Source organism: Crocodylus porosus, unplaced genomic scaffold, assembly GCF_001723895.1.
Source record: "Crocodylus porosus isolate Cpor-Errol unplaced genomic scaffold, CroPor_comp1, whole genome shotgun sequence".
Taxonomy (NCBI): Eukaryota; Metazoa; Chordata; order Crocodylia; family Crocodylidae; genus Crocodylus; species Crocodylus porosus.
In genome coordinates, this window is record NW_017728931.1 from 36574242 (window position 1) to 36600486 (window position 26245).

The 26245-nt window shown below is 47.1% G+C and overlaps 2 protein-coding genes across 8 annotated transcripts in view; one reads left to right on the top strand and one right to left on the bottom strand.

Moving 5' to 3' along the window:
- Positions 1 to 25337, bottom strand: part of DDX11 (DEAD/H-box helicase 11) — a 32568-nt gene extending 7231 nt beyond the window's left edge. The window contains exons 1-18 of one of the 6 annotated variants that reach the window (XM_019544603.1): positions 25146 to 25336; positions 24847 to 25062; positions 20875 to 20961; positions 17884 to 18041; positions 16315 to 16360; positions 15065 to 15172; positions 14186 to 14273; positions 12498 to 12703; positions 10218 to 10370; positions 10062 to 10108; positions 9136 to 9215; positions 7870 to 7914; positions 7645 to 7712; positions 7046 to 7084; positions 6477 to 6597; positions 5895 to 6005; positions 4703 to 4815; positions 205 to 277 (exon numbers count right to left, since the gene is read on the bottom strand). In XM_019544603.1, coding sequence (XP_019400148.1) covers positions 205 to 277; positions 4703 to 4815; positions 5895 to 6005; positions 6477 to 6597; positions 7046 to 7084; positions 7645 to 7712; positions 7870 to 7914; positions 9136 to 9215; positions 10062 to 10108; positions 10218 to 10370; positions 12498 to 12703; positions 14186 to 14273; positions 15065 to 15172; positions 16315 to 16360; positions 17884 to 18041; positions 20875 to 20961; positions 24847 to 25062; positions 25146 to 25304 — 1918 coding nt within the window. In that variant the 5' untranslated portion in view covers positions 25305 to 25336. Of the gene's footprint in view, positions 1 to 204; positions 278 to 4702; positions 4816 to 5894; positions 6033 to 6476; positions 6598 to 7045; positions 7085 to 7644; positions 7713 to 7869; positions 7915 to 9135; positions 9216 to 10061; positions 10109 to 10217; positions 10371 to 12497; positions 12704 to 14185; positions 14274 to 15064; positions 15173 to 16314; positions 16361 to 17883; positions 18042 to 20874; positions 20962 to 24846; positions 25063 to 25145 lie in introns of all 6 variants that reach the window. The other 5 variants (XM_019544602.1, XM_019544601.1, XM_019544600.1 and 2 more) reach the window with 5 other exon arrangements.
- Positions 25338 to 25404: 67 nt separating this feature from the next.
- Positions 25405 to 26245, top strand: part of LOC109316480 (acrosin-binding protein-like) — a 9273-nt gene continuing 8432 nt past the window's right edge. Inside the window, exon 1 of one of the 2 annotated variants that reach the window (XM_019544607.1) lies at positions 25405 to 25470. In XM_019544607.1, coding sequence (XP_019400152.1) covers positions 25467 to 25470 — 4 coding nt within the window. In that variant the 5' untranslated portion in view covers positions 25405 to 25466. The remainder of the gene's footprint in view (positions 25471 to 26245) is intronic. The other variant, XM_019544609.1, reaches the window with a different exon arrangement.

The following is a 26245-nucleotide window of genomic DNA, read 5'->3' on the forward strand; positions in this document are numbered from 1 at the left end:
CCTATTCTACTGGCTAATGCTAGTCAGGGTCACTACATCCAACTCAGCCAGAAGGGAAGAGGAATCTGGCTCCCACAATCTACAACTTCCAGGCAAGATATTCTTTCTGGTCACTAGAAAGAAATGCCCAAGTCAGTGGCACTGAACACCACTGCAGTAAAACTAGCATTCCAGAGAAGTCAGGTGCCCTCCACTGACACTTACCACAGGAGAACTCCACCACCCTGTCAGCATCAATGCCAGCACACGACAGCAACTGCTCTCGGAAATCAGCCACCTATAAACCATAAACCAAGGACAGTCAGCAGAGCCCAAGCACTCTTAGCATGTGGGCAGGACCCATGGCAAGGCTCCAACCAGCACAGGTGTGAGGGACCAGGTGCAGTGGATGGGGAAGATAACAAAGAGGAGGCAGAGGAGCCAGACCAAGAGCCTAAGAAAGAGGACCAATGGCAGGGGGGCATGCTGAATCGTGTAGGGAAGACATAGGAGGGACACCAGCCCACTAACTGCTAGCGCAGACTTCGTGAAGGGACACTTGGAGGGGCTGGATGTGTTCAAATCAGCAGGCCAAATGAACTTCATCCAAGGGTGCTGAAGGAATTGGCCAGTGTCATATCAGAGCTGCTGGCACAGCTGTTCGAGCACTCATGGTGCTCTGGTCAGGTCCCAGAGGATTGGAAAAGTGCCAATGTGGCCCCTATTTTCAAGACGGGGAGGAGGGAGGAACTGGGAAACTATTGGCCAGTCAGTCTCACCTCTATCCTTGGGAAGATTCTGGAAAAAATCATTAAGGATCACATTTGTGGAAGCCCAGCAGGGGAAAAAATGCTGAAAGGAAATCAGCATGGATTCATTGCAGGTAGATCCTGCCTGAGTAACCTTATTTCTTTTTAGGAACAAGTCACAAAATGCTTAGACACAGGAGTCAAGGTAGATGTCATCTACGTAGACTTTAAGAAGGCCTTCAATACAGTATCACATTCTGTTCTTGTAAATAAACTGACAGGCTGTGATGTAGACAATTACGCGGTCAGATGGATAGCAATTGGCTTAGAGTGGTGGTGGACGGGTCGATATCAACCTGGAAAGATGTGGGCAGCGGAGTCCCGCAAGGCTTGGTCCTTGGACCGGTGCTATTCAATGTCTTCATCAGTGACTTGGATGAAGGCATGGAGAGCACCCTTTCCAGGTTCACAGATGATACCAAATTATGGGGCAAAGTTAACACACCAGAGGGTAGGGAATGGATCCAGTCGGATCTGGACAGGTTGGAAAAATGTGCAGAATGAAATAGAATGCGGTTCAACAAAGACAAGTGTGAAGTGCTGCACCTGGTCAAAAAAGAACCACCAACACACTTGCAGGCCGGGGGGTGACCTTCTCAGCAGCACAGCAGCTAAAAGGGATCTTGGAGTCATAGCTGACTCCAAGAGGAACATGAGTCATCAGTGTGACAAAGTGATCAACAAGACTAACCGCACTTTATCATGCATTAGTAGATGCATGACAAACAGGTGCAGGAAGGTTATGCTCCCCCTCTATGCGGCACTGGTCAGGCCATAGTTGGAGTACTGTGTCCAGTTTTGGGTGCCGCACTTCAGAAGCGATGCAGAGAATCTTGAGAGGGTTCAAAGGAAGGCCACTCGTATGTTCAGAGGCCTGCAGGTAAGGCCCCACGAGGAGAGACTGAGGGACCTAGATCTCTTCAGCCTTTGTAAGAGAAGGCTGAGAGGTGATCTTATGGCTGCCTATAAATTCATCAGGGGAGGGCAGCAGGGAATAGGAGATGCTCTGTTTACTAAGGCACCCCTTGGAGTAACTAGGAACAATGGCCACAAACTGACAGACAGCAGATTTAGGTTGGACATTAGAAAGGAGATGGCATCCAAGGGAGGTGGTGCTCTCTCCTACCTTGGCGGTCGTCAAGAGGAGACTGGACAAGCACCTAGCTGCGGTCATCTAACCCCAGCGCTCTTTCCTGCCCAGGGCAGGGGCTCAGACTCGATAACTTACTGAGGTCCTTTCCAACCCTAACATCTATGAATCTATCAGTGTAAAGCAGAAAGAAAGAACTTAATTACTGCATGTGAAGCCTGACACAACTGCAATGCACAGCAGTGGGAGCTTGGTCAAGCAGAACTAAGGTTCCACAGCCATCACAGCCCAGGCTGCAACTGAAGTGTCTCTAAACACTTTGGACAGGTCCCACGGCAGGGCAAGGGAGCCATTTGTTCCTAAATAAGAAAGCAGGACATCCACACAGCATGGCAAAAATGCTGCAGCCAGCCACCTCCACTGCTTCCCACTGCCTGGACCACTAAAGAGCAGCAGTGCCTCCATGTGGTCACACAGCTCATTTGTATAACACCTTTCAGACAAAGCCAGACAGTTTCTATACTGGTGTTGCCAGGAAGGCATTCATCCCAAGCCTTCCAAGCTCTGGCAGCCTGTCACACTCCTCTCCCCTCTGCTTTGTACTCCTGAGAGTAGACTGTACTCCTTCAAGCTAGCTAGTTAAAACAACAGGAAAATACCCAGAGCAAGTCTAGATACCCTTCATGCATTATCTGTGCAGCATTCAGAGGAATACCTCACCATCTCTATAATGCTGCATCTGTCTGTCTTTTATAAAAACTATGCAATGTCTCCCTGATAAATCAGCCAGCACAGACTGAACCAAATCACCAAGATCCCAAATCTCCCAGGAGCTAGGCTTATGCCAAAAACCTTAACAAGTCCATAAATGGGGTTTGCAGGTGCTACAATAAGAACTGAGGGTATGAATTTCCCAGGACACCATAGGATAACTACTATTTTACTGAACAGAGACCCTGTATCCAGCATCACCCTTCCCTTTCCTCATCTGCACAATAGCAAAATAAGACATTTCAAATACTGCAGGAACCAAGCACCACATGCACTAGAGGTGCCATAGAGCAGTGGGGCTCAATCTTTTGGCTCTGTGGGCCAAATGAGTGGCATGGTGCCAGTCCACAGGACCAGCACCCGAACTGGGGCCCACACTGCCTCACAAGGCCCCATGTACCCATCCAGCCTGCAGGGCCCTGCAAAGGTCCAGAAATTTGGCAGCAGGGGAGTAGCAATTAAGGCTGCCCTGTTCCCCTGCCACCACATTTTTTAAACCTACGGGAAGCTCTGAGAGCCAGATGACATGGCTTTTTGGGCCAAATGGGTTGAGTGCCTCAACCCTAGAGCAATAGGGGCCAACCTTTTTGGCAGGCATGCCACAAATTAACCCAGCACCCTCCCTGGTCCCCTTCCTGTGTCCCATCTTCTCCCCCGATTTCTGCTCCCTGTCTAATCTTTGGCTCTACTTTCTGCTTCTTGCCCTATGAGCTGCTGTGCTGCCTCTGTCCACACCCTGATCTGTGGCATGCCCCACATAGAGGTTGTGCTACTTGTGACACACATGCCACAGGGTGGTCACCCCTGCTTTAGAGCAGGAGTGTCAAACATCCAGCCCACAGAGCTGCTCCATCTGGCCTGCCAGGCTACTGAGTGACAACCAGAAGTCAAGAGATGTTGCCAGGGGGAGTGGCCTGCTACAGAATCTGGGGCCTCTGGGCCCAAGGAACATGGCAACTGGTGGCAGGAGAGAGACCAAGGGCTAATACAGCTCCAGTCACCCTCCAGTTACTTCACCTATCGCTACTGCTGCAGTCCTTCCTTCCTGTTTGGCTACCAGCCCCACTGCCACAGTTGGTTTCTCCAGGGCCCATGCCAGAGCCACAGCCACAGCCACAGCCACCAAAATGGCATGCAACAGTGGTGGCAGCTCTGCTGCTGGGCAGACACCCAAAGCTGGAGCTGTTGCCACTGCATGCTGCAGGTGAATCTGTCCCACAAGGAGCCCTGCAGTCTGAATCCAGCCTTGGGCACAAGGTGAGACTGACACTCCAGCCCTTGAGTTTTCAGCTCCATCTCCTACCCTTCAATAAATATTTGACTACCAAAAGCCCCAGCTAGGTAAATGCTTGCACCCGATTTGCACTGACCATAGGAAAACTACTGAACTCATAAGTAAACTAGCTAAAATGAGATGTGGGGCATGAACAGTGACCAAGCAAACCCTCAATCTGTGCTCCCCCATCTGTAAGCAACTGGGGACATATGAGATTGTATCTCTTTCTAGAATCAGCATCTAAAAACGATGGGGGAGAGGGGCTACAGACAAAAGCCTAACACAGATGAAGCAAAAGCATCCTATTTTCATTCTGCCCATTGCCACCAAAGCATTACTGAAAGATGCTTCTGGCAAGATCACACAAGTCAAACCAAGAGGATTCCTATCCATGCTGGGATTAAGCAGAAGAACAAAATCAGACTGTGTTCTCAAAGAGCAAACGGATGCCCGGAGGGCTGGGAGAGTTGGCTAAGGATATCCCGCCTTTGCATCAGGGCAACTTGTCTCAAATTGAAAACCCACACCAAGGCGTTAACACATCAGGGCTTGCAAGGGGTGAAAAAGCTCTTCTGCCCACTGCAGCGGTAATGACATTAAATGGGGAAATTAAATGAAATGGGTTCACAATGAATGGCCCTACTGGCTCCCAGCACTAAGAAGCATATGTTAAAATCTTCCAATCGTATCAGCCATCTATCTCTTCCCACTGCTGCCATGTGTTAGAAGGTGCCAGAAAGACCATTTAGAGCTTCAGATAGTAGACTTCTCCCTTACCGGTTGCATGGTGCCCCCTGCAATGATCACAGCTCGGCATTCCTTCACCACTTTGGCAAAATGTACAGCAGGGTTCAGCAAGAGGAATTTGAGGCTGCTCTGACTTACAGTGCCTGAGTAAGGAGACAGATGCATAGATAAGAATTGGCTGCAACTAACCGGAAATGCCTGATTTGGATGCAGACACACTTGTGGATAAGTAAGAGATTTGCCCTCTCCACACCCTAACAAATCCCCAGCCCAGTAAAACAATGACCTATTATTAAGTCTTAGAACACCACATACAGCTTAAAAAATTGACAGCAATAGGTTGGAGATTGCCTCCTTTCTCCCAACCCCACTGACTCAGGGGTGGCCAACCCGCAGCACACACATGACACAAGTGGCACAAGCAGCCTGCATGTGGCACACAGCAGATTGAGAAGGGGACAGACAGCACAACAGCAGACAAGGCAGGAAGCAGAAAGCAGAGCAGCTAATCAGTTATAGAGCACAGGGCAAAGAGCAGAAAGCAGAGCAGAAAACTGGACAGGGAGCACAGGGCAGGGAGTAGAGAAGAGTGGTAGGCCCCACAGAGAAAAGGAATCAGTGACACTAGGGAAGGGTGCATCGCTAAAATTTGTGGCACACCTGACAAAAAGATTGGCCCTTACTGGTCTAGAGTCCTAAAAAAAGAGACACCCTCAGGCCTCACAACGCAATCAGACCGAGAAATAAAGACACCCCCCACCATTTTTTAGCCTCATGGCCACTTGGGTCCAAAAGCAAGGTGGAAACTGCAAACTGTCCTCAAACTAATCACTACATAGTGGTACATCCATTAGCCCAGCTCCTCTGGTAAGAGAAAATCCCATATCCAGAGCGGGAACAGAATGCTGCTAACCCATTTAATCCTTCTAAATCCTTTCAATTCCCAACGGCAGCACCAAGTAGGTCAATCTGCCAAAGCTTCTCCTAAAGATATCCCACTCTTGCTGCGTGCTTCACCCAACTGTTATCTTGTTGCCAGGTCCAAAACAGGTTGAGGACACCCTCTGAAGAGTAACAGACAGCCCCTGTCCTGAAATCTACCATCTAATTATACTTGGATTTCTAAGTCACGATCAATACAGAACCTAGGTGAGATCTGGTGGTTTTACCCTGATGTTGCCCTTAACTCTTCTCCATCAAGCATTACCCTTCATTCCAGTACCTTGTCTGTTGAGGATGACTCTCCCATCTTGGTTTGCATTGGTGAGAGCAGAGAGAAATCCCTCAATATGCATCAGAGGAGAGGCCATCTTGAGCTGATCAATCTCAGGATCTGCAGGAGGATGTGGCGGAGCACCTACTGGTCAACAGAAGCAGAGAGAGGTGCTAGCCAATCAAAGCTTTATCTCCATTCCCAGAAGAGTCAGAGCTATAGCATACATGTTAGTTCAGATATCATTTACCTATGAAAGGCCAAACCCATTCTGCAGCAAAAACAACCAGTAAAGAAAAAAGCTCATGTTTTACCAGTCTCACTTCATACCCCTATCTTACTTCACTGCTTTACTAGGGGCATGTTTTCCCTGCAGACTGTAGTGCTGTGTAAAGATAACTGAGCTAGCTCAGGTACTGGAAGGAGACAAGAGCTCAGACTCAAATAGAGCAGAGATACCCTAAAATAGCTTCTGCCACAAGTCTTCCCTTCCCAGAGACATGTCTCAATTTCTCCCTTGTCTCAGCTAGGGGCTGGTTCTGCAGCCACATTTCCTTGCCTCCCCCTGAGGAGCACAGTATCTGAATTCACCTTCTTTCTCAGGTCCCTGCTGCAGGGTCAGAAGGAAGTTTTGCAACCCAGTTGTCTTTTGGTTCTCCTTGTTGGTCTTTACAGCAGTAGGGGCTCCATATCTCTCCACAAACCCAAAAAGCTGACAAAGCAAAATGGAAAAGGTAAGAGGCTCTAAGGAGAAAGACCCAGGACACACCACACACACACAAGCAGCATTTCACATTCAGATTCTAACTATCACAAGTCAGACAACATGGCAGGGGTTGGTGCTTCCCGGTTCTTCTCCCACACTCCTTCCCACCCTGGAATCAAAACTACACGCTGGTAGTGCTTTCCCTTCCCACACTGACCAGCCACTGAGGGTGACATGGTTGTCAGAGCAAGAGGCAGTGCAATACTGGCACTGTGCTAGCTTCATTGCACTATGAAGACCACACAACCTGCACATAGGAATACCTGCAGGGGATTCACACTTGGAGGGTAAAGCAAAAGACTTATAACCATGTGCCCCACTGCTGTGCTTCTTCCACATTAGTGCCCCACCACCACACGCCAAGCTGCCAGCTAAGGAGCAGTGAGGACAATACCTTCCGGCTGATGAGGCTTTTCTCACAGTAACGCTGAACCTGGAGGAATACAGAGAAGCAATGACAACTTGGCACCTCCTTTTCCATCTGGCTGCCCTAGGCTCAATGTCCCTGCTGAACTACCATAACGTCATCCCATTACTATTTTGACCACTCTTCCAACAGTACTTCTGGGAGAGGGTATCCAGTGTGGTGACAATGACCTATGTGAGCTGTACCTGTCCATGTTCGCAACTAAACTGCTTTGCGTTTCAGAATAGGGAATTCCTTATATTTAAAATATCACTCATTAGCCCATTCTTCAACACTCCAAGGAATCACATACATGCAATCTTGCTTCCCCACAGACAGTTCCTCTCGTGTATTGCTGTTTTGACTAGAGATCTGCTCCCCCAATCGAGCTTTAGCATTCTGCCATCTATAAATACCACATAAAAGAACATCTCCTAAGACAGAATAGCAAACTGGAAAGGTGTCCCCAAGAAAACAGGCTGACATTATAGGCCAAGTCAGGAGATAAGGGTTTTATTTCCAGCTTCCTGTGCAATTGAGTAATTTGTTTGCCTGTCTGCCCTCATAGAAGATAATCAAAACACTACCTTAAAGAGGTTGATATTGTCAATTTGACTTTGAAACAGAAAATCGTTGATAGATTCTAGCTCTGTCCCTGAAAGAAAAAGAAAATCATTACTTGTAGGACTCACGGAGTTTCACCCCACAAACCATCTCCCTAGTCTGCTCAAGGCACAAACCATCTCCCTAGTCTTCTCAAGCATCTCCCTAGTCTGCTCAAGGCAGACAAAGCATTCATATACACTTCTTACCTGCCTGGGAAATGCTCTGAGTGTTTGGATTTTGATTCACGTTTCCTGCAAAACATAAAAGCTATTCAAGGCAAAGTGAATAGCAATGGGTTTGTCTGAATTGAAGAAACATACCTAAATGGGCTCAAAGGGAACGCAGTGCCAGCACTGAGACTGCTCAAGAATTTATTGTCCTTTCCCCATAGAATAATTCTACATTAAAAGGACAAGTGTTCTCTTGCATCCCTGTAAAACACTGTCTGCATTACTGCTGCACAGGGAGGAGGCAGGTAAGCAAGTACATACAAATACCAACACAGCTTTTGCATGATGAATGCTAAGGGACACTGACTGCAAAGTCCTTTCTTACACAGGCATTTGGTGACCTGCCTAGACAAAACAATAGGGAGCTGCAATGTGTATAGGCAGTCAGGTAAAGGGGCACCAGTTCTTCCCATAGGCTGCTGACAGACAAAACTAGGTTAGCTGCCGCCATTGACTTTATTTCCTATTTCTAGTATTTAATTCCCAACTGAAGCTACACAGCTTTGTAGCCTAAATCAAGAAACTGCACACATTGTATTTCCTGATGGACACATTTAACCAAGGGGAAGGAAAAATACAAGAGGAATACAGGGGTAAAAGGAGGGCGGGGAGTAGAGCACAAGATGAGGAGAAGAAAGAAAAAGGGAATAGAAAGTGGAGAATTGCATCTTCTCAATGATGACAATGATGGGCTCTCTACAAAAGGCAGAGGTTACCTTCAAGGCACATTTGAGACCAAGTGCACAAACAGAGAAATAAAAAAGCAATCAGATGGTCTACATATACAACAAAATGAGCATGCCCCAAATGAAGAAAAGGCAACATTCAGAAGGAATACACTTATCCTCAAGTGTTTGTCAAGGCAAAAGGGCCTCACTGATGACTAGTCCAGGAATGCTATTCTATATAGGCTCTCTGGCTGTAGTAACCGCCTGTCATCCATTCACCATTAATTCCCCCTACCATTTAAAGTCAAAGCTAAGAAACTGGAATTATAGGGACCATGACCACTCTCCTTTTGACATCCAGCACAAACTGCTGCCAACATAACCAGGTTTTACATAGATTTAACATTAATCCAGAACTTATGAAATAGGTTGATAAAAATTACCAGATTACCGAGTTAAGATATAAGAAGCCACCATTGCAAAGGCCAAAGGGAGAGAGGATGGGCAATTATATTTAAGAAGAATCAGTTGGCTCAGAGTCTAGTGACATTAACAGGAACGGAAGCTTTCTTACCTCCCAGCACAGACACAAACCTCTCCAGCAAATACAGGATCTGTTTAATATACATCAAGTTCTTTGCTTTCAGACGTTTCCTATGAAATAGTTAATGGGTGTCAGGCCTCAGAGACATCCACAGCGACTACAGTCCACACAGTTTCCTAAATTCCAAAAACAAGCAGCCAGGCTGATACAAACTCCACTCATTCATTATGGAGAAACTGGAACCAAGACTAATTTCTCCTTGATGTTCTTGTCTGTTACTCCTAACCACACTATTCACAGATGTCAATCACTGACATACTCCAGGGCTTTCACTTCAACCCCCCAAGAGTTTAACAGCTTTAGCACTGATCGTCTCCTCTCACACTAGTTATGAGTGTTCTGTCTATATTGCAGTGATGCCTAAAAGCTCAACCGCGTCAAGTGCTAGGCAAATACAGAATAATTAGTGATATATGAAATAAACAACTGCATCATCCATGACTAGTCTGATGCAAAGTTTGGCTACTGCTGTTAAACTGCATAAAACTGCTATTTTAGAACTCATAAGAATTCACTGTTTCAGTCATGAAGGCAGCTGGAATATAAAGGGTCAAAGCTCAGGAGGGAAGCAAGAAAATGAAAACTAGAGTTTTTGGAACTTCATGCAGCTACAAAACTAGTGAGTAGGGACATACTGGGAATGAATTTAAGAGGATCAGGAAGTGCCATTAACCCCAAGAAGTCACCATCACTGTGCATATACCAGCCTGGGGAGTGAAACTTACAAGGCTACTAAGAACAGATAGTGAAGTAGCACTCTCATCTATGAGAAAGTCAGTGCAAACAGCCTCCCACATAAGGAAAGCAAGACAAGGCCCTGCCCCACAAATAAGAGAAACATCACTGATATCTCCTCTGCTTGTTCTCATGGCACTGGCCTCCTCAGAGATCCTCACCTGTATCGTTCCATGTACTGCAGCAGCTGGGAATAGGCACAGCACAGCTACAAGAAAAGTAAAGACCTGGAATTAAGTTATTTGTGCCACTGCAAATGGCAGTCTACACAACTCAACAGCAGGTAACAGAACACCAACTTCCAGGTACCAACTCACCTGAGAGCCACTGACTTCAGCGCTGTAGATGCAGGTTATAGTGTCTATCAGATTGTGGGCTTCGTCAATAATCACCACCTGATCCTTCAGTTTGATCCCAGAGGCATTTCGTGTTGACTCATGCAAGAGCATCTGATAGGGTAACACCACCAACTGCAGGCAAAACCCAAGCCAACTTAACTCTTCTACTTCATTCCTGTGAACACCTATAAGCTCTTTCCAACCATAAATCTCAAAAAGTTTTGCAAGAGTGGGTAACACTATTCTTTTATTAGAAATGGGAAAGACAAAAGTAGAGAGATCCTATAGAATCGGTTCAAGATCACACAGCAAGTAAAAGGCTGAGCTGGTAGCACCACCTTTGTCTTCCCACTATTTGTCCCAGGCTTTAGCTATAAAATCTGCATTCAGCCCCAGAGGATTTACAGCACCACTTCAAATCCTCTCTGGAACACTCCTATGCTAATATCATGTTTCTAGACACTATGACACGCATCCAGGATGGTATCCTACAAACCACTATGTACAAGACCCACAGACCAACACACTTAGGTCCACAAAAACAGCAACCATCCCAGACATGCCAAGAAAGCTGTAATTTATAGTCAGACCCCAGATATCACTGCATCTGCCAAGATTAAAACTCATGACACCCATCTCACTAAACTGAAAACTGCCCCTACCCAGTTAAGAGACTCAACAGAGAAACAGACTGTATCTTTGAATAGGCCACTCAAATACTCTGCAGTAACCTACTTCAATACAAAAGGAAAACCCCCAGTGACCACACATACCCCTAATTGTCACACACTATCCCACACTGGAACCTAAGAAGGAGTATCAAACAATTACAGCCCATACTTTTAAAAAAAATCACATCTTGAGAGAAATATTCTCAACCCTCCTGGGGCTCCTGACCTTCAAACAACCCCCAAATCTGGTCCCAGCTCATCAAAAGCAACCCCCCTGGAACAACACCAAAATGAAGCACGACCCTGCCTTAACAATAAATGCAAAATCTGTCAACACATCTCCATTGCTGCTATAATAAACACTCCCCACCACAAAATCATCAGAATCCATAGATCCTATATATATCTATCACAGAACATGGTATATCTCATTCAATGCACCAAATAACCTCAGGGAAGTTACACATGGGTGAAACCAGATGAAGTCTATGTTCATTCTGGTGCAATCACAGGAATATAAAGGATAAAGACACACAAATACTCTTGGCAGGACACTTTTCAAAGAATCATCACTCCCATCTGACCTCACAATCCTTTTTTTCATGGGAAATCTACCAAACACCTTCAGAAGATGGGCCCGGACACAAGAATTCATAATCTTACTGGATACTAAAAACATGGACTAAACACAGACAACAAACAGCTTTATGGCTTATTGCAATCTACCTGCTACCTCTGCTAATCTCCATGGTACTCCACAGGTAATAACAACCCTTATCCTTATTGAAGGGTCTTGCTCTTCCACTAAATAGGTCATATATTCTACCAACCTTCATTTGCTTTGTAGCCACCCCCATAAACATTTGTTCTGTAGCCAATCTTTGCTCCTAGTTTGCACTTTTGAAATAAAGCATTTCATTTTGTTACTCTGACATTAACTTCTCTGAACCACAGCAGCATCTCATGACCCCGTTTCTACTTGGTCTGGATTCCTCAGACATCTCCCATGATTCACTAAGTTTTCTTCTCCTGACCTCACATCTTGGGAGTCCCACTAACATGGAGCATCATGAAAGACACAGTCCCAACAGGGACTCTGCCCCATAACAGAGAAAAGCAGCATGAGGTATTTGAACTACATCTCTTATAGGCACTGTGGCAACTCAGGTGGACATGAAAGATTAATGGTGAATCTTTGAACAACTCAAAATATTTCAGTCAATACACTGGAAAGGGAATGTTTTGATCTGCAATTGATATGAAGCATTTTAACATTCCTGAATGCGGAGCAAGAGATACGCAGCCATTTCCAAATCTAAATTTTTGGTCCAAGAAGCCTCAATATACTATTATTCATTTTTCACCCTGAATCAAGACAAAAACATGTGGGGAAATATTAGACTTCATGTAATGGAATTATAGTTTTTCAATCAGCCCTAGTTTTGCTGAGGCAGAAAAAGCATTCCATTTTCCAGCTCTTGGTTTAGTTACTAGGAAACCTAAAGAATGGAGCACTAGAGAGCACAGGTAGGCAATTTATTTTCAAGAGTATTAGAGCTATTTCTCAACAGCAATCCTTATCTCTCACCTGGGCAGCAGGAATGGCATACCGACTTCCATAATATGGGCAGGCTTTGGTCTTTTTCCCCATGGTCACCAGCTGTTCAATATCTTTTACATCAACTAGAACTTCATCCCGAAGAAATTGCATTTGCTCATAGGAGTAAAATGGACACACAGCCCGACTCACACGCCTTCTCTTCCCTGCTGTCTCTTCTCCCTCATTCTTCTTCTCTGAGGACAGGAGTCAGAAAACAATCACAAGTGACAGCAATCCATACATGAGAATTAAGAACAATTACTTTCCACCTTTATAGATTTTCATCCATCCAGCTAACCACCCACTACCAACCTGGTGCATTTACAGAGGGACTAGTAATTTAGCATTTGGGCACTGAAGAGAAAATTAAGACTCAGACTTGCAATAGACTCTGCTCTTACCTTTTCCTGGTGGCTAAATCTAGTCATTTTTCCTCTTTCCATTTTTCACCTCACCCCACCAGCATTATACAGCTTCTGTTATCGTCACAGCAAAACTTCACAGTCGCCTGCCAAAACGCACATGCTTGGACTCCTCAGTACTAGCAGCAAGTTACAAAGACCAGCACCTTCCATTGTGACTGTCCCCTCTACGGCTCAGATTTAGAGAATTCAGGGAGCAATAATGTTTTGAAAGGACCAGTGCCCTTGAGCTGTAGGGAAAGAAAAGTTGCTGCCCTCTCATTCATTTCCTCTGGCACTATCCTTTCACTAGCTTCGCTCTGCAAGCTTTTAAAGCATTTCTAGTTCTTTTGAAGTGCAGTGGCAGGATGCTATGAAAGCCCAGCCTCCATCCATGAATTTAACTACTGCACTTTTCTTTTATATGCCATTCAGCTTATCACCATGGCATCCTTAGTTTGCTGCAGTCAGTTCCAGGCAGGCAGTTTCCAGAGAACACGACCAGCCAATTAAAACAAAACCAAACCAAACAAAATGTAAAAGCATCACTGCAGGCAACATTTGCAAAAGCCACCAAGTATTACTAACTTCTAAGTGGGGCAGAGGCTTGTACCTCACTTGCGTACTTTTGAAGTTATTCTCCCAAACTGTAAAGCAATAAACCCTAAGGATAGGTGGTGTGGGGAAGATAATCAAAACCCACAGACCAAAAGCCTCAGTTCCTAAATAAAGGTAGTCTTCTAGCAGGGGTCAAGAAGAAGCTAACTGACACATTCCATGTGGAGCCAGTAAATTTGGAAGCGTCTCCTGACTGCACACAGGGGTGCCTTGGCTCTTAATCTATCCTTCTGCTACATGATTTAAGGTCCAAAGAAAACCTTTAGGAGCTGAGGAAAATCCTGTTGAGTCTTCAGTATGGAGCCATGGTAAGTGGTGGAGGGTATCCTTAAAGAAAAGCTGTCATCAGTGGCTGAGCTGTGAACAGGTCTAGAAAGCCAGGTCTGACTTCTAGTCCCTCCTCTTAACTATTTTACAAGTCTTTTCTCCCCTGTCCTTTCAAAACCTATGAGGTCCAGTTGGAGATGACCATCTCCCACCCTGAAACAAGCATTCATAAGACACAGTCCACATAGCCCTGCTCATAGAGTACAAGGCAGCAATTGCAGAAAGTTTCCTGTATCCTACATGTGCTGCTTCCTCAACAGCCAGACAGAGGGCACTGCACTTTTGGCAGCTGATGTTTCCCTAGTGTCCCAGGTCAGGAAGTGCTCATACCATGTTTGTTTTTTTGCAGCTCCATGCATCGGTCATTGATGAGCTGGACAGCCCCCAGACGTCGTACCTCTTCATTCACACACAGGCTCTGGGACAGAGACAAAGTGAAAACTAGGAGACCCCCTCTCACTTTTAATTTACTGTTTTCTGTATAGCCATCAGTCTACTGCACAAGGCTAACCCTGCAATATGTGTGCTGACCCCAGGTGTCCACAGCATGTTTTACTAGGGGACATTATTAAAAATGATCCAATTCCCTGCAAAATAACTTACAAACAAGCAGTAAAAGGTGCCCTGAGATGCTCCATGCTTACATCTAGAGGTCTGGGGGCCCCCTAATAGAGGAGGTGTAATAGCTAATACCAGAAGTAAAACAATAAGCAGCTTTCCTAACATGTCTGGGCACATGTGATAGCTCCAACTTAGAAGAGGAAAGCAAGACTCTTAAACTAAGTCAAGGGGGCCAAAGCACAAACTATGGGAAATGAAGCCCATGCAGTTCTGCAACATGGATCATGGCTGCTCTAATTTTTAATTAAAATGTTCAGTCCCTAGATCATAGGTTTCATAGGCACAAAAGCCTTAATGCAAGTGTCCTGATGATTGCTGTGGGACACAAAGGTACCCTAACTTATGCTATCAATTAAAAAAAGATTAGAATAGCTACTATCTGCTTTATTGTGGGGAAGCTGGGCAAATGGTGGCCAATGCCACTTTTGACTGGACTAGTTTGTCTTCCCCAGAAAGAGCCAGTCTCACATATCTTGTTTTCCTGGACACTTACTCATACATAACACATATCTCAGGATTCCAGTGCTGATGCTCTCTTTGTGAAAGAGCATTTCAGTTTCCTACCAAGCACCTTAGAGTGCTGCATACCTGCCTAGATCCCAGTGACACCAATCGCGTCTCCTTGCCAAAAGGACTTTTCTGAACTTCATGTACAAACTGAGACAGCTGTGAGTGTGTGCGACTGCAGTAGTAGATCTGTGGTGTAAAAAAAGAACAGCCGTAGAAACACAAATGAAGCCAATCTCCTTCCCTCCAGCCATCCTTCTAAAGGAAGGACAAGCAGCCCATCATCACTCAAGCCTCACTAACACAAGGTGGGGCATACTTGGAGGCATTAACAGGATTTAACAATTGTGGAATTGTAAAACAGTTCTGCCCATTGCCTTCTTCCTTCCCAGAGTTTTATTTGAAATGTACTGTAAAGGCCTGCAACAACAGGGACACCTATAAGAAGAACAAAGCACTAAAACAAGAACAAAAATCAAGCCATCGTCATAAGCACACGGAATTGTAACAAGCAGCTCAGCCAATTTTCAGAGGAGTCTTTTTGTAGCACCTTTGGCAAGGGCTAAACAGAAGAACATGACAAGGACAACATCAGAGCCTCACATACCAGATGCACAGATTGCCAATAATGACAACGGGATATCTTAACAAAGCATTTACCACCTTGTGCTTGAAATCTGCTTTCAAAGGCTGAGCCAGTCAAGACTAGCAGATTGTTGTGTTATCACTATCAATATGAATAAAGAAAAGAGGGGAAAAAACCTGCTAAGACAGAATTTAGAAAATTCCAGCCACAACTCCTGAATTCTCCCTCCCCTGTCACAGGAGTCTACCCGGCCTTGGCTAGACAGAAGCAGTGGCAACAGCTCCAGCTCCGGACCGAGCCCCATTGTGAGGCAGGTGGCAGCTGCAGCTCTGATTCTGGCTGTAGTCCCCAGTCAGAGTCAAAGGCATAGCTGCAACTCCCCCTTGCCCCAGATCAGTACTCAAAGTCAAGATGAGGCTGTTTTTTTCCTTCCATTCCCTTGTTGAATGGGGATGGAGACCTCATCTTGGAATACATATAGCATATGTTTGCAAGTAACCCAAGGCAAAAGATCTGAGCAAATTTTACAGAGTAAGCTGTATAAACAGCTTACCAAGGGAAATGGTAGCTGCAGAATTCTTTGCTGTTAGCAGTCTATAAAGTTGCAGTTGACAGACTGAGAAAAAAACTAGCTTAGAACCTAATTCCCTTGTGACTTCTCACCCCATAGGTATAAGAAAATCTCAAATGCTGCTTTTCCATGCTCTCTTTTAAGCAGCACTGCTAAGTATCCCTCAGATCTTACCTTGGTCACATGCTCCTCCTCCAAATCATCATCATCTTCATCCAACCTATCAGAGAGAAAAAAAACCAAGAGAGTTACCTTTCAGCAAGTCTCCAGATAGTTGGTCTCACTGGCTGTGATCTTTCATGAGAAATCAACATCAAGCTACAAACTAATTCAAATTGATTGGGGTACTCCTGCTAGAACTACAATCCAGAGGTTCCTGATTAAAGGGAATTGCCCCCACTGTTCAGGGTCAGACCTGAATTTGAGGTATGCAAAGAATTTTCCCCCATGGTCAAATTGGTATAGAATGTGGAGGGTCTGGCCTTCCTCTGCAGCACAGAGGGTGATGGTGGAGGGTGAGGGGGAAGAGAGATGAGGCACAATCCTCTTCCTTAGATCTCTCAAGTGGTGGAATTTTGAGAGTGCCCCTGTCTCCCTGCTTCACCTGTTGCAGGTTGGGTGCTCTTGGTGTCTTCAAGCTATCCCCCTTGTAGTCGTGCAACAGGGTTGTGCAGTTTTGGGAATAGGGCAGACAAACACTTGGATGGAATGATTTGGATAGGGACGCTCCATGAGCAGGGGTTTGAACTAGATGACCTCCTGATGTCTCTTCCAACTAACTTTCTAAGATTCTAAGTGAGGTAGCTGCATTCTCACATGAAACCCCCAAACTCCTGACCCGGAGGCTATATTAAAAATCAAGTTTCTAAGAGTAGCAAGTAAATACAATGGACAGTAGGGGGCAAACTTTCACTTTTTAGGAAAGAGATAAAGGTGAAACTGCGGCATCTGCCAGAGCTTCACATCTCAGCTAGTCAGTTCTACAGTATTTCTTGGTACATCAATTAAAAAGAAAACTCCCAATACATATGCACAGAGGACACAAAGAAGTCAGGAAAGCCAAAAAAAAAAAACCCCTGCCAAATGGGATTCTGCAAAAACAGTTTAACAAAATAAAGAACTCACTACTGACTGAGGGCATTAAGTTTGGAACAGAATCTGATGCATTTTACCAGGGCTTTGAGACTTTACGATGAAACTGAAGTATTGCATGCTCTTCAAGCACTGGGAGTTTTGTAAAACTGTATGTTTATCAATTTCCTAGACATGGGGAGTGTCAAACTTATCTGGCCCCTGAACACAGGGCTGGTCCAGATCCTGGCCCACCCTTTCCCTCCCCCCATATGCTGGATCCAGTGCACACAGTGCCCACTCCAAGATTGCGCTGCACGCAGTACTCAAAAGGGGCCAGTCTGGGATGCACGCCACATGTAGCATGCACTCCAACCATTCCAGGACCCACGCTGCACACAGTGCAGGTCCCAAACCATATGTTGTGTTGTAAATCAACTCTGACACCCAGGGGCAGCACCAGGACTGAATGATGGGGCTCTGCAGGCCAGATCCAGTCCACTGATCCACTATGACATGCACATCACTTCATATTTAACAGGAAGGGTATGCCAGTTTCTAAAAAGAAACCCACACATCCACCAAAGAAAAAAACCTGAAAAGCTCCACATTATCCACACTACATATAAGAATCAAGTTCCTAGCGAGTAATTCCCTACACCCAGCCCTTACCCAGCTCCTACTTTCTTCTCCTCATCACTCTCATACTCGGCCAGGATCAGCTCCTCCTCATTGTGATCAAGCTGCTCTAGAACATCTGACCCTGCCTCTTTGGACAAGATCTCCTTACTGAGCTGGAGAAGGCGTTCTGTCTCGTCATCTTCACACTTCTGAAATTAGCACAAGGGACTATCAGTCACTCAAAAAGACAGACTGTGCCAACACCACCACCACCACTCCATACCACATGGACCAGAGGACAGCAGTGTCCTCCAGAAGACAGAGGAACAGCTACCAGCCACATCCCCAGCAGAATGGAGAGGTTTCAGGTTCTTCATTCATTTTTCTACTATTCATTACTTAGCAAATTGTACAGGGGGGTGACATGCTCCCTTCCCCCTGCCCCACACCACCTTTCTCTTCCCCAGTCCCCCTTGCAGCCCCAAATCAGACTCACTAGCTGGATTTGTTCTGGAGATGGACTGACTGCCATCCATCTGGCCTGAAATGAAAAAAGGTCAGGCACCACTGATCTACAGTATGACCCTATTTGTCTACTCTGTATTTGAATCAGTTATAGTTGGTTCTTTTTGTTCTCAAACTTAAGTTTTCAATACCTTTAACCCCCGCCCCCTCTGGGCACAGCTTTACGAGCACTCGTGGTGCTCTGGTGTGGTGCCAGAGGACTGGAAAAGGGCCAATGTGGTTCCCATTTTCAAAAAAGGGAGGAAGGAGGACCCAGGAAACTATAGGCCAGTTAGTCTTACCTCGATCCTGGGTATACTTTTTGAGACAATTATCATGGCACATGCCCATGAGGGGCCAGCAGGGGAGATTATGTTTAGGGGCAACCAACACAGGTTCATTAGAGGCAAGTCCTGTCAGACCAACCTGGTGGCCTTCTATGATCAGGTCACAAAATCCTTAGACGCAGGGGTAGCAGTGGACGTCGTAATCTTTCTGGACTTTAGCAAGGCCTTCGACATTTCTCGCACCCCACTCTCATTAAGAAATTAGGTGACTGTATTGTCGATGCCTAGACGGTCAGATGGGTCGCAAATTGGCTGGAGGGCCGCACCCAGAGAGTGGTGGTGGATGGGTCTTATTTGACCTGGAGGGATGTGGGCAGTGGGGTTCTGCAGGGCTCGGTCCTCAGGCCTGCACTGTTCAACATCTTCATCAGCAACTTCAATGAGGGGGTAAAAAGCACCCTGTTCAAATTCACAGATGACACTAAGATGTGGGGGGAAGTGGACACGCTAGAAGAGAGGAACAGGCTGCAATCGGACCTGGACAGGTTACAGGGGTGGGTGGATAAGAACAGGATGGGATTCAACACTGAGAAGTGCAAAGTACTGCACCTGGGGAGGAAGAACAGGCACCATACCTACAGGCTGGGGAACTCCCTTCTCATCAGTGCAGAGGCAGAAGAGGATCTTGGAGTCATCATTGATGCCAAGATGAACATGGGCCGGCAGTGTGGGGATGCAGTCAGGAAGGCCAACCACACCTTGTCATTCATCCACAGATGCATGTCAAGCAGGTCCAAGGAGGTGATCCTCCCCCTCTGTGCGACACTGGTCAGGCTGCAGTTGGAGTACTGTGTCTAGTTCTGGGCGCCACACTTCAGGAGGGATGTGGACAACATGAAGAGGGTCCAGAGGAGGGCCACTCGCATGATCAGGGGGCAGCAGGACAGGCCCTATTAGGAGAGGCTATAGGACCTGAACCTGTTCAGCCTCCACAAGAGAATGCTGAGGGGGGATCTAGTGGCCGTTTACAAATTAGTCAGGGGGGACCAGCAGGTACTGGGGGAGTCCCTGTTCCCCCGAGCACTACCAGGAGTGACTAGAAATAACGGTCACAAGTTGGCAGAGAGTAGGATTCAGACTAGACATCAAGAGGCACTACTTCATTTGCCCTGTGTGAGAGGGTGAATGGTGAAAGAATGATAACTATTTGCATGAAAACAGAAGATTTAACTGATTGCGTAAGCAACAAGGCACCAATGTATGATTTATCAGACAGTAAACTAATTAAGCTAATTAATGGGTGGCTGAAGAACTCATCTGTGATCAGATGCAAAGATAGTGAGAAGAAGGAATTTTGCATATCCTGCCATTTGAACTACAGAATGCTGTAAGGCAGAGATACCAACTATACAATGCTTCAAAACTGAAATCCCAACTCCAAGATACCAACTTTACTGTAATGACCTCAAGCTGAGATAACCAGAAGATGGGTAAGAAACAGCCTCTAATTAAAAACAGCATGGAAAAACCCCAATGCTGAACAAAGACTTGAAATCCCTTTAGAAGTGAGATGCAGACAAGCCATGATGGGGAATCTACTCTCTGCAACCTCCTGAAGCACAAGCGAGTCTGTTCCCCCTGGCTCATCACCCTCAACGAGCCTGGACTGGCCATCCAGTGATAACACTGAGTAACTTCTGCTGGTAATTATATCTTACTGGAGTAGTTTTGTATATTTGTCTATGTCTGTCTGTCTGTCTGCTTGTGTATGTCTGTTTGTATACTGGTGTGTCCAAGCTTATGTATCTGCTTCACGTAATCAATAAACACTGCGTTTTGCCTTATCCCCCTGTATAAGGTCTTGGTCTTGACTGGAGCAATTGACAATTTAAAGTAACACAAAAAACCCACAGATGATTGTTTTCTTTTGCTACCACAATTCAAGAGATTAATTTAAATTCAAGCCTAGGCATTTTTAAATATTCTAACCCTCCCCGCAAAACCCAAAAGTCATATTTGATTTTTTGGGGGAGTAGGGGAGGAACTGTGTACACGTGTATTTTCAAAAAAACAAACTGTAATTTGCGCCTTTCAGTTCAAGACTCTAATGCCACAATTTCCCACACAGTTAAACAAGAATAGTCTCAATGACGTCAATAGAACAATTCAAAGTAAAATTATGCATACAAATAAGTGTTAGCAGGACACAGCCACCAGTACAGACATCTGTCTGCTTTTTGGGATAACTCACCTTTCTTTTAGATGCATATTTTAGTTGCACATTGTGACGAATTTTCTCAAGACGCTCTTCTCGCTTTTTCCTCTTGATCTGCTCTTCCTAAAACATACAGAAAGCAGAGAAAAGAAATGTACTCATTTAGGCCTACAAGCCAGAATTCCTCTCCAGGCACCCTGGCTCACAATCACCAACACACCATTCCTATCTCTCTGTATCTATTGCTAGCATATGCCTCATGGCTCAGGCCTGCAGTAACTTGATGTTATGGTATGGGCATAATATCAAGTTTCCCTTTTACAGAACTTTTCTTTAACTAAATATTGCTAAAACAAATCACACCAAACTTACGATACAGTTACATTCACAATGCAGCAAATGCTTCATTTCAGCACTTGGAATTCCAAGAACTATTTCTACTGAGCAGAGAAAGAATGAGCACTTGAAAGCCTAAATGTTAAGAAAGTACAATATCGTATCGGTTTGCCCCCAGTCCCCTATTCTTCCAATCCAAATACTAACAATCACCAGCTAGTCACGTAGCAGTTGGTCAGGACATCTTCAAAATTCAGTGAATTCTGAGGATCTGATGTATCCCTGTTTATCAAAATGTTTTTCTAAACCCTAAGCTTCTATGAGCACAAGCACATGCAGTTTTTGGCTACAAAAAGCCACAAATATAATCAGAATTCTGTGATTACACTGTCAGGCAACCTGCCAAACAAGACATGGGCATTATCCCATTCACCTTAATATGGTATTACAATTGCACCAGGAATCAGTTTACATGTCAACCTTGTTTCATTGCTGACAGCTTCACCTAATGACATCCACCAAATTGCAGGGGTGTCAATTTTACCCTGGGCTGGATCCAGACAGGAGGGGGCTTCTTCTCAGCCGGATCTATGGGCCTGGGTGGCAGCATGTGGGTCCGGGCGGGTGGCAACATGTATTATGGGGCATGCAGCTGGACAGAGCTGCATTGGTGCAGTGCAAAGCCAGCGGCACACATTTCATGAGCCAGGGGCATGCAGTGGTGCAGAACTCTGGCCAGGCAGCAGCACAGAGCTGGGGATGTGCAGTGGCATGGAGCCATGTTCAGCCACATCTCTCTGCTACTGCACATTCCTCGTTATCTGTGGACACATGCCCCTGGCTCTGCACTGTGAGAACATGGTGCAGCCACACGCCCCAGCACTGCTGACCAACCAGAGCTCCATGCTGCCAGGCAGTGGCACAGAACTGGAGATGTGCGGCTGCATAGATCCTCATTTGTGTAGCTACACACCTGCAGCTCCACGCCACTGCCCAGCAACAGAGTTCTGTCCAGTTGGCAACATCAGGGGCGTGCAGCAGCGTGGAGCTTAGGAGCAGTAGCACTTCCAATAGCCTAGGCCCAGAGCTTGTATGTTTGACACCCCTGACCTAATGGCTTAACCACCGGAGTAGGACATCCTTCTTAAATGTTCTCCCAACAAATTGGCAGGGCAATCTTCAAAATAAAGTTAGGCAGAACATGCACCTCTTTGCAGGTTCATAATTTTAAACTGCGTTTCCAATTAGTAGAACAATGAAGACACTTGATACAATCTTCAGAAACAAGGGTAAATATAGATGTTTACAAACTGCCAACTAAGCAGGATGATCATATATCCTGGTTTGGCCAGGACAGTCCCAGATTTCATAGGCCATCCCAGCCAGTTAGTGAAAATGGAAACAAAAGTCCTGGATTAGCACCACCCAGCCAAAGCTGCCCAGCCTGGCTCCCCCTGAGCAGCAGTTGGAGGCAGGGGCAGACTGGGCTGGGTACCACTTCTCCTGTCAGAGGTGAGGGAATCAAGGGAGAGGCAGGGGAGAAAGTGTCCTGGATTTCCTTCAAAATAATATCATCACTCTACAACTGAGACAACTGAGCAGATCAGAAGTTTTGGGCAGGAGTGATGTAAATCTGTTGGTGTAGTTTATGCTAGTCTCTTACAGCCCTGAACAATTACACTGGGGTCCGAAACAGAAAGACATGCAGGTATCCCAAGGTCACAAAGCAGGCAGCTATTAAGGCAGTGATTCTCAATCATTGTTAGACTCAAGGCACCCCTGAGAAAATGCCAGCTCTTAGCTTCCATTTGTTTATTTTGACTACAGAAAAGTAATAGAGCAATTATTCTGCTGTAAAGAACTCAGGAAAGCCACCACAGGGAAGAATGGTTTTGACACTAGGGATTCCTGTTTGAAATCTCAGGTTTGTCTTGTGAATCACGTGGCGACGTTGCACACTTAACTGCACTAACATTACAGGGCAAGCCAAGAATCACTTCATTATTGTGTTTTGCAGCTATGCTGTATGGCAGGTATGTTAAACTGAATAGCCCCCTGTTGTGGTGCTGCTAGAGATGCTGGGAATTTGGGGGCACAACAAGCAGGGGCAGGGCCTATCCTAGCAATCCGAGGCAGGGACCAGCTGTTAGCCCTGCTGCCTACCCGAGTACCCTCATCACCACATAGGAATCTGACCTGGGTACAGGGCACATTGGCCACTCCTGCTCCAGAGTGGCAGTTAGAACAGGGGACTCCATTTCCCAGCAGCCCTGGCTCTTGGCTGGTCTCCACGGAGATCTTAGGAGCTCAGGGATATGACAGCATGGGATACAGAACCAGGTCTCTGCCCAGGCCTGGCCTGGCTCTGCACTGTCACGCCCCTGCACTCCCAGGGTCTCCACAGAGACTGGCCAGGGGCCAAGCAGGGAGCTGCTCCACAGCTGGGGCCAAGACCTCGCTGCGGTGACAGCATGGGGCAGGGCTGGGGCAGAGCTGCAATCCACTGCCCACAGGCCCATGCCTGTGGAACCCGTGCTTGTTGCAGAGGTATGACAGTGCAGGGCTGTGCTGGACAGGGGCAAAGCCCTAGTTCTGCACCCCACACTGCCATGAACCTGAGCTCCAGGATTCTCCAAGGAGACCAGCCAGGACTGCTGGAAAATAGAACCCAGCTGCCAGCCAGATCCACCACTTTGCCAATCCTGGGTCAGTCAGAATTGTAGCAAAAAATGAGGGTTGGGAGGGACCTTAGGGGCACACCTAGTCCCACCCCCTGCTCAAAGCAGGACCATCCCCAACTAAATCATCCCAGCCAGGACTTTGTCTCGCCGGATCTTAAAAACCTGCAAGGATGGAGATGCCTCCATGGGTAAGCTGCCCAGTGCTTCACTACCCTCCTGGTGAGAAAGCTTCTCCTAACATCCAACGTACACTTCCCTTGCTGCAACTTGAGGCTCTCAACCTCTATGATGGAGTTTCCTGCAGTGGATGGAGCAGGGCTGTTTCAAAAACAGCACTTGCCTTCTGGCACATCTGAAGGACAGCCTGAGCCTGCCCTTCCCTTCCTCTGCCATTCCCCTGCCCAAAGCCTGATCCCAGCTTGATTCAGTGACACTGCAGCACCCTTCAAGGGATCTCAAGGCACTTGGGGCAGCCCCGCTCTATGACAGTCATAATCATAGAAAGGTATCCAGGTACTAGCTGTATTGGTCTAATGGAAAAAGCAATCAGGGCTCACAGTAGAAATGATGACTTTTATTAAACCAACAAGATTTTTGCAAACTCCCAGAGGAGTTTTCCATCTATCAACTCCTCTGTGAAATCCTATGAAATATGAACTTTCATTTCTACCCAGGAGAACTTTTACAACCTTTCCTCCAATGCCTGATGAAGGGTGTTTGTGCCCAAAAACTTGCAAATAACGATTTCTATTTTTTTTTGCAAAAATCTTTGTGGTCTAATAAAAGATATCTCTACTATCAGTCCTGATAGTCGTAGACAAGCAGGGCTGGACACAGCCTCCAGGATCTGAGGACAGCAGGCAGCAGGAGCCCGTTGGTCTCGGGCCAACAGGTGCCCACCAGAACCCACCACCAAGCAGCGTTCCCTCCATCCCCAAGTCCTGCTGCTACAAGAGGCTCTCTCAGGGCCAGGCAGTGCCCCCACCCCCACCTTGGCTCTGTCGGCCCGGTCCCGCGCCGCTTTGCCCTGCACGAACTCGGCCACCCAGGCCGGCTCCCCGGCGGCCGGGTCAGGGGCGCCCCCCGGCGACGACTCCCGGTCCCGCTGCTCAGGCTCCTGCAGCAGCCGCGCCTCATCCTGCCGCTTCCGCTCCTCGCAGTCGCGCAGCCAGGCCAGGGCGCCGCAGATCAGGCTCAGGGACTTGCCCTACGGAGGGAGAAGGGGGGCAGCATGACGTCACGCGACGTCACACCTCCGCACGCCGGCAGTACCCCCGGCCCGGCACGCACCGTCCCCGTAGGGCTCTCGAAGATGCCGACCCCGCCGGCCTCCAGGGCGCGGTACAGCGCGGCCATGAACTCCTCCTGGATCCGGTACGGGGAGAACGGGAAAGGGAAGCGCGCGCCTCCCTCCCGCGCGCCAACGACCGTCCCCGCCTCAACCGCCATTGTGCCACAGCCCGCTGCCCGCTTCAAACGGACTGCCCAGGAGGCCCCACCCTCCCGCCGGTGTCTAACGTCACCCGGCCCGGCGGTGGCAGCGCATGCGTGAGCTCCGCCCACCGCCTCGCTCTCATTCGGAGACGCGGGGGGAGAGTGAGCGTTCGGGAGATGGGTGGGGGGGTTGTCGCAGCGACGGCATGTGACGGCAGTTGTGACGTGTACAGGCCCCCGGCGCTCCCTGCGAGGGCCGTGCGTGAGAAGGGGGCGGGGGGTGCTTAGCGCGGGCAGTGACGTGCAGCTTAGTGCGCTCTGGCTAGCAAGGCAGCAAAAACCTAAAAATCCGTAAGCTGGATGCTGTGCTTTACGTGCTAGTCGTTTGTACCCAACACGTTGAGGGGGAATGAGGCTAAAAGCAGCCGCGTGGTTGAACCTGAGACTGATTATGCTGGTGGTATCTGGGGCTAGAAGTAGAGGCAAGGCAGTTGTTAACACAAGTTTAAATGGCAGTTCATGGAATTAGCCTGGACTGCTGGGAAGCCAAGTGTTCCCCATGCCACCGGTTCTCAACCTTTTTTGTACCAGGACCCATCTGTATATATCAGTAGTCAGTCTGCATGCAATGCCCCTCACTCCTGACCCCCAACCCCCCTGGTGTGTGGGGCATAGGAGGGGCCAAAGCAGCTCCTTGCAGGCTTGAACTCTGCCAGCTGGCAGGGGAAAAGCCAAGGTCTCCACAATCCTTTCAGAAATTCTTGCAACCCACTTTTGGGTCACAATACATGAGTTAAGAAATGCTGCCCTAGGATACCCTAGGGGAAAGGGACTTAACGGTGGGAGTCTACTACAGACCTCCCAACCAGGGAGAAGAGTTTGACCAGGAATTCTTGGGTCAGCTCACAGAGGTAGTGAAGGCTAAGGATGTGGTAGTCATGGGGGACCTGAACTTC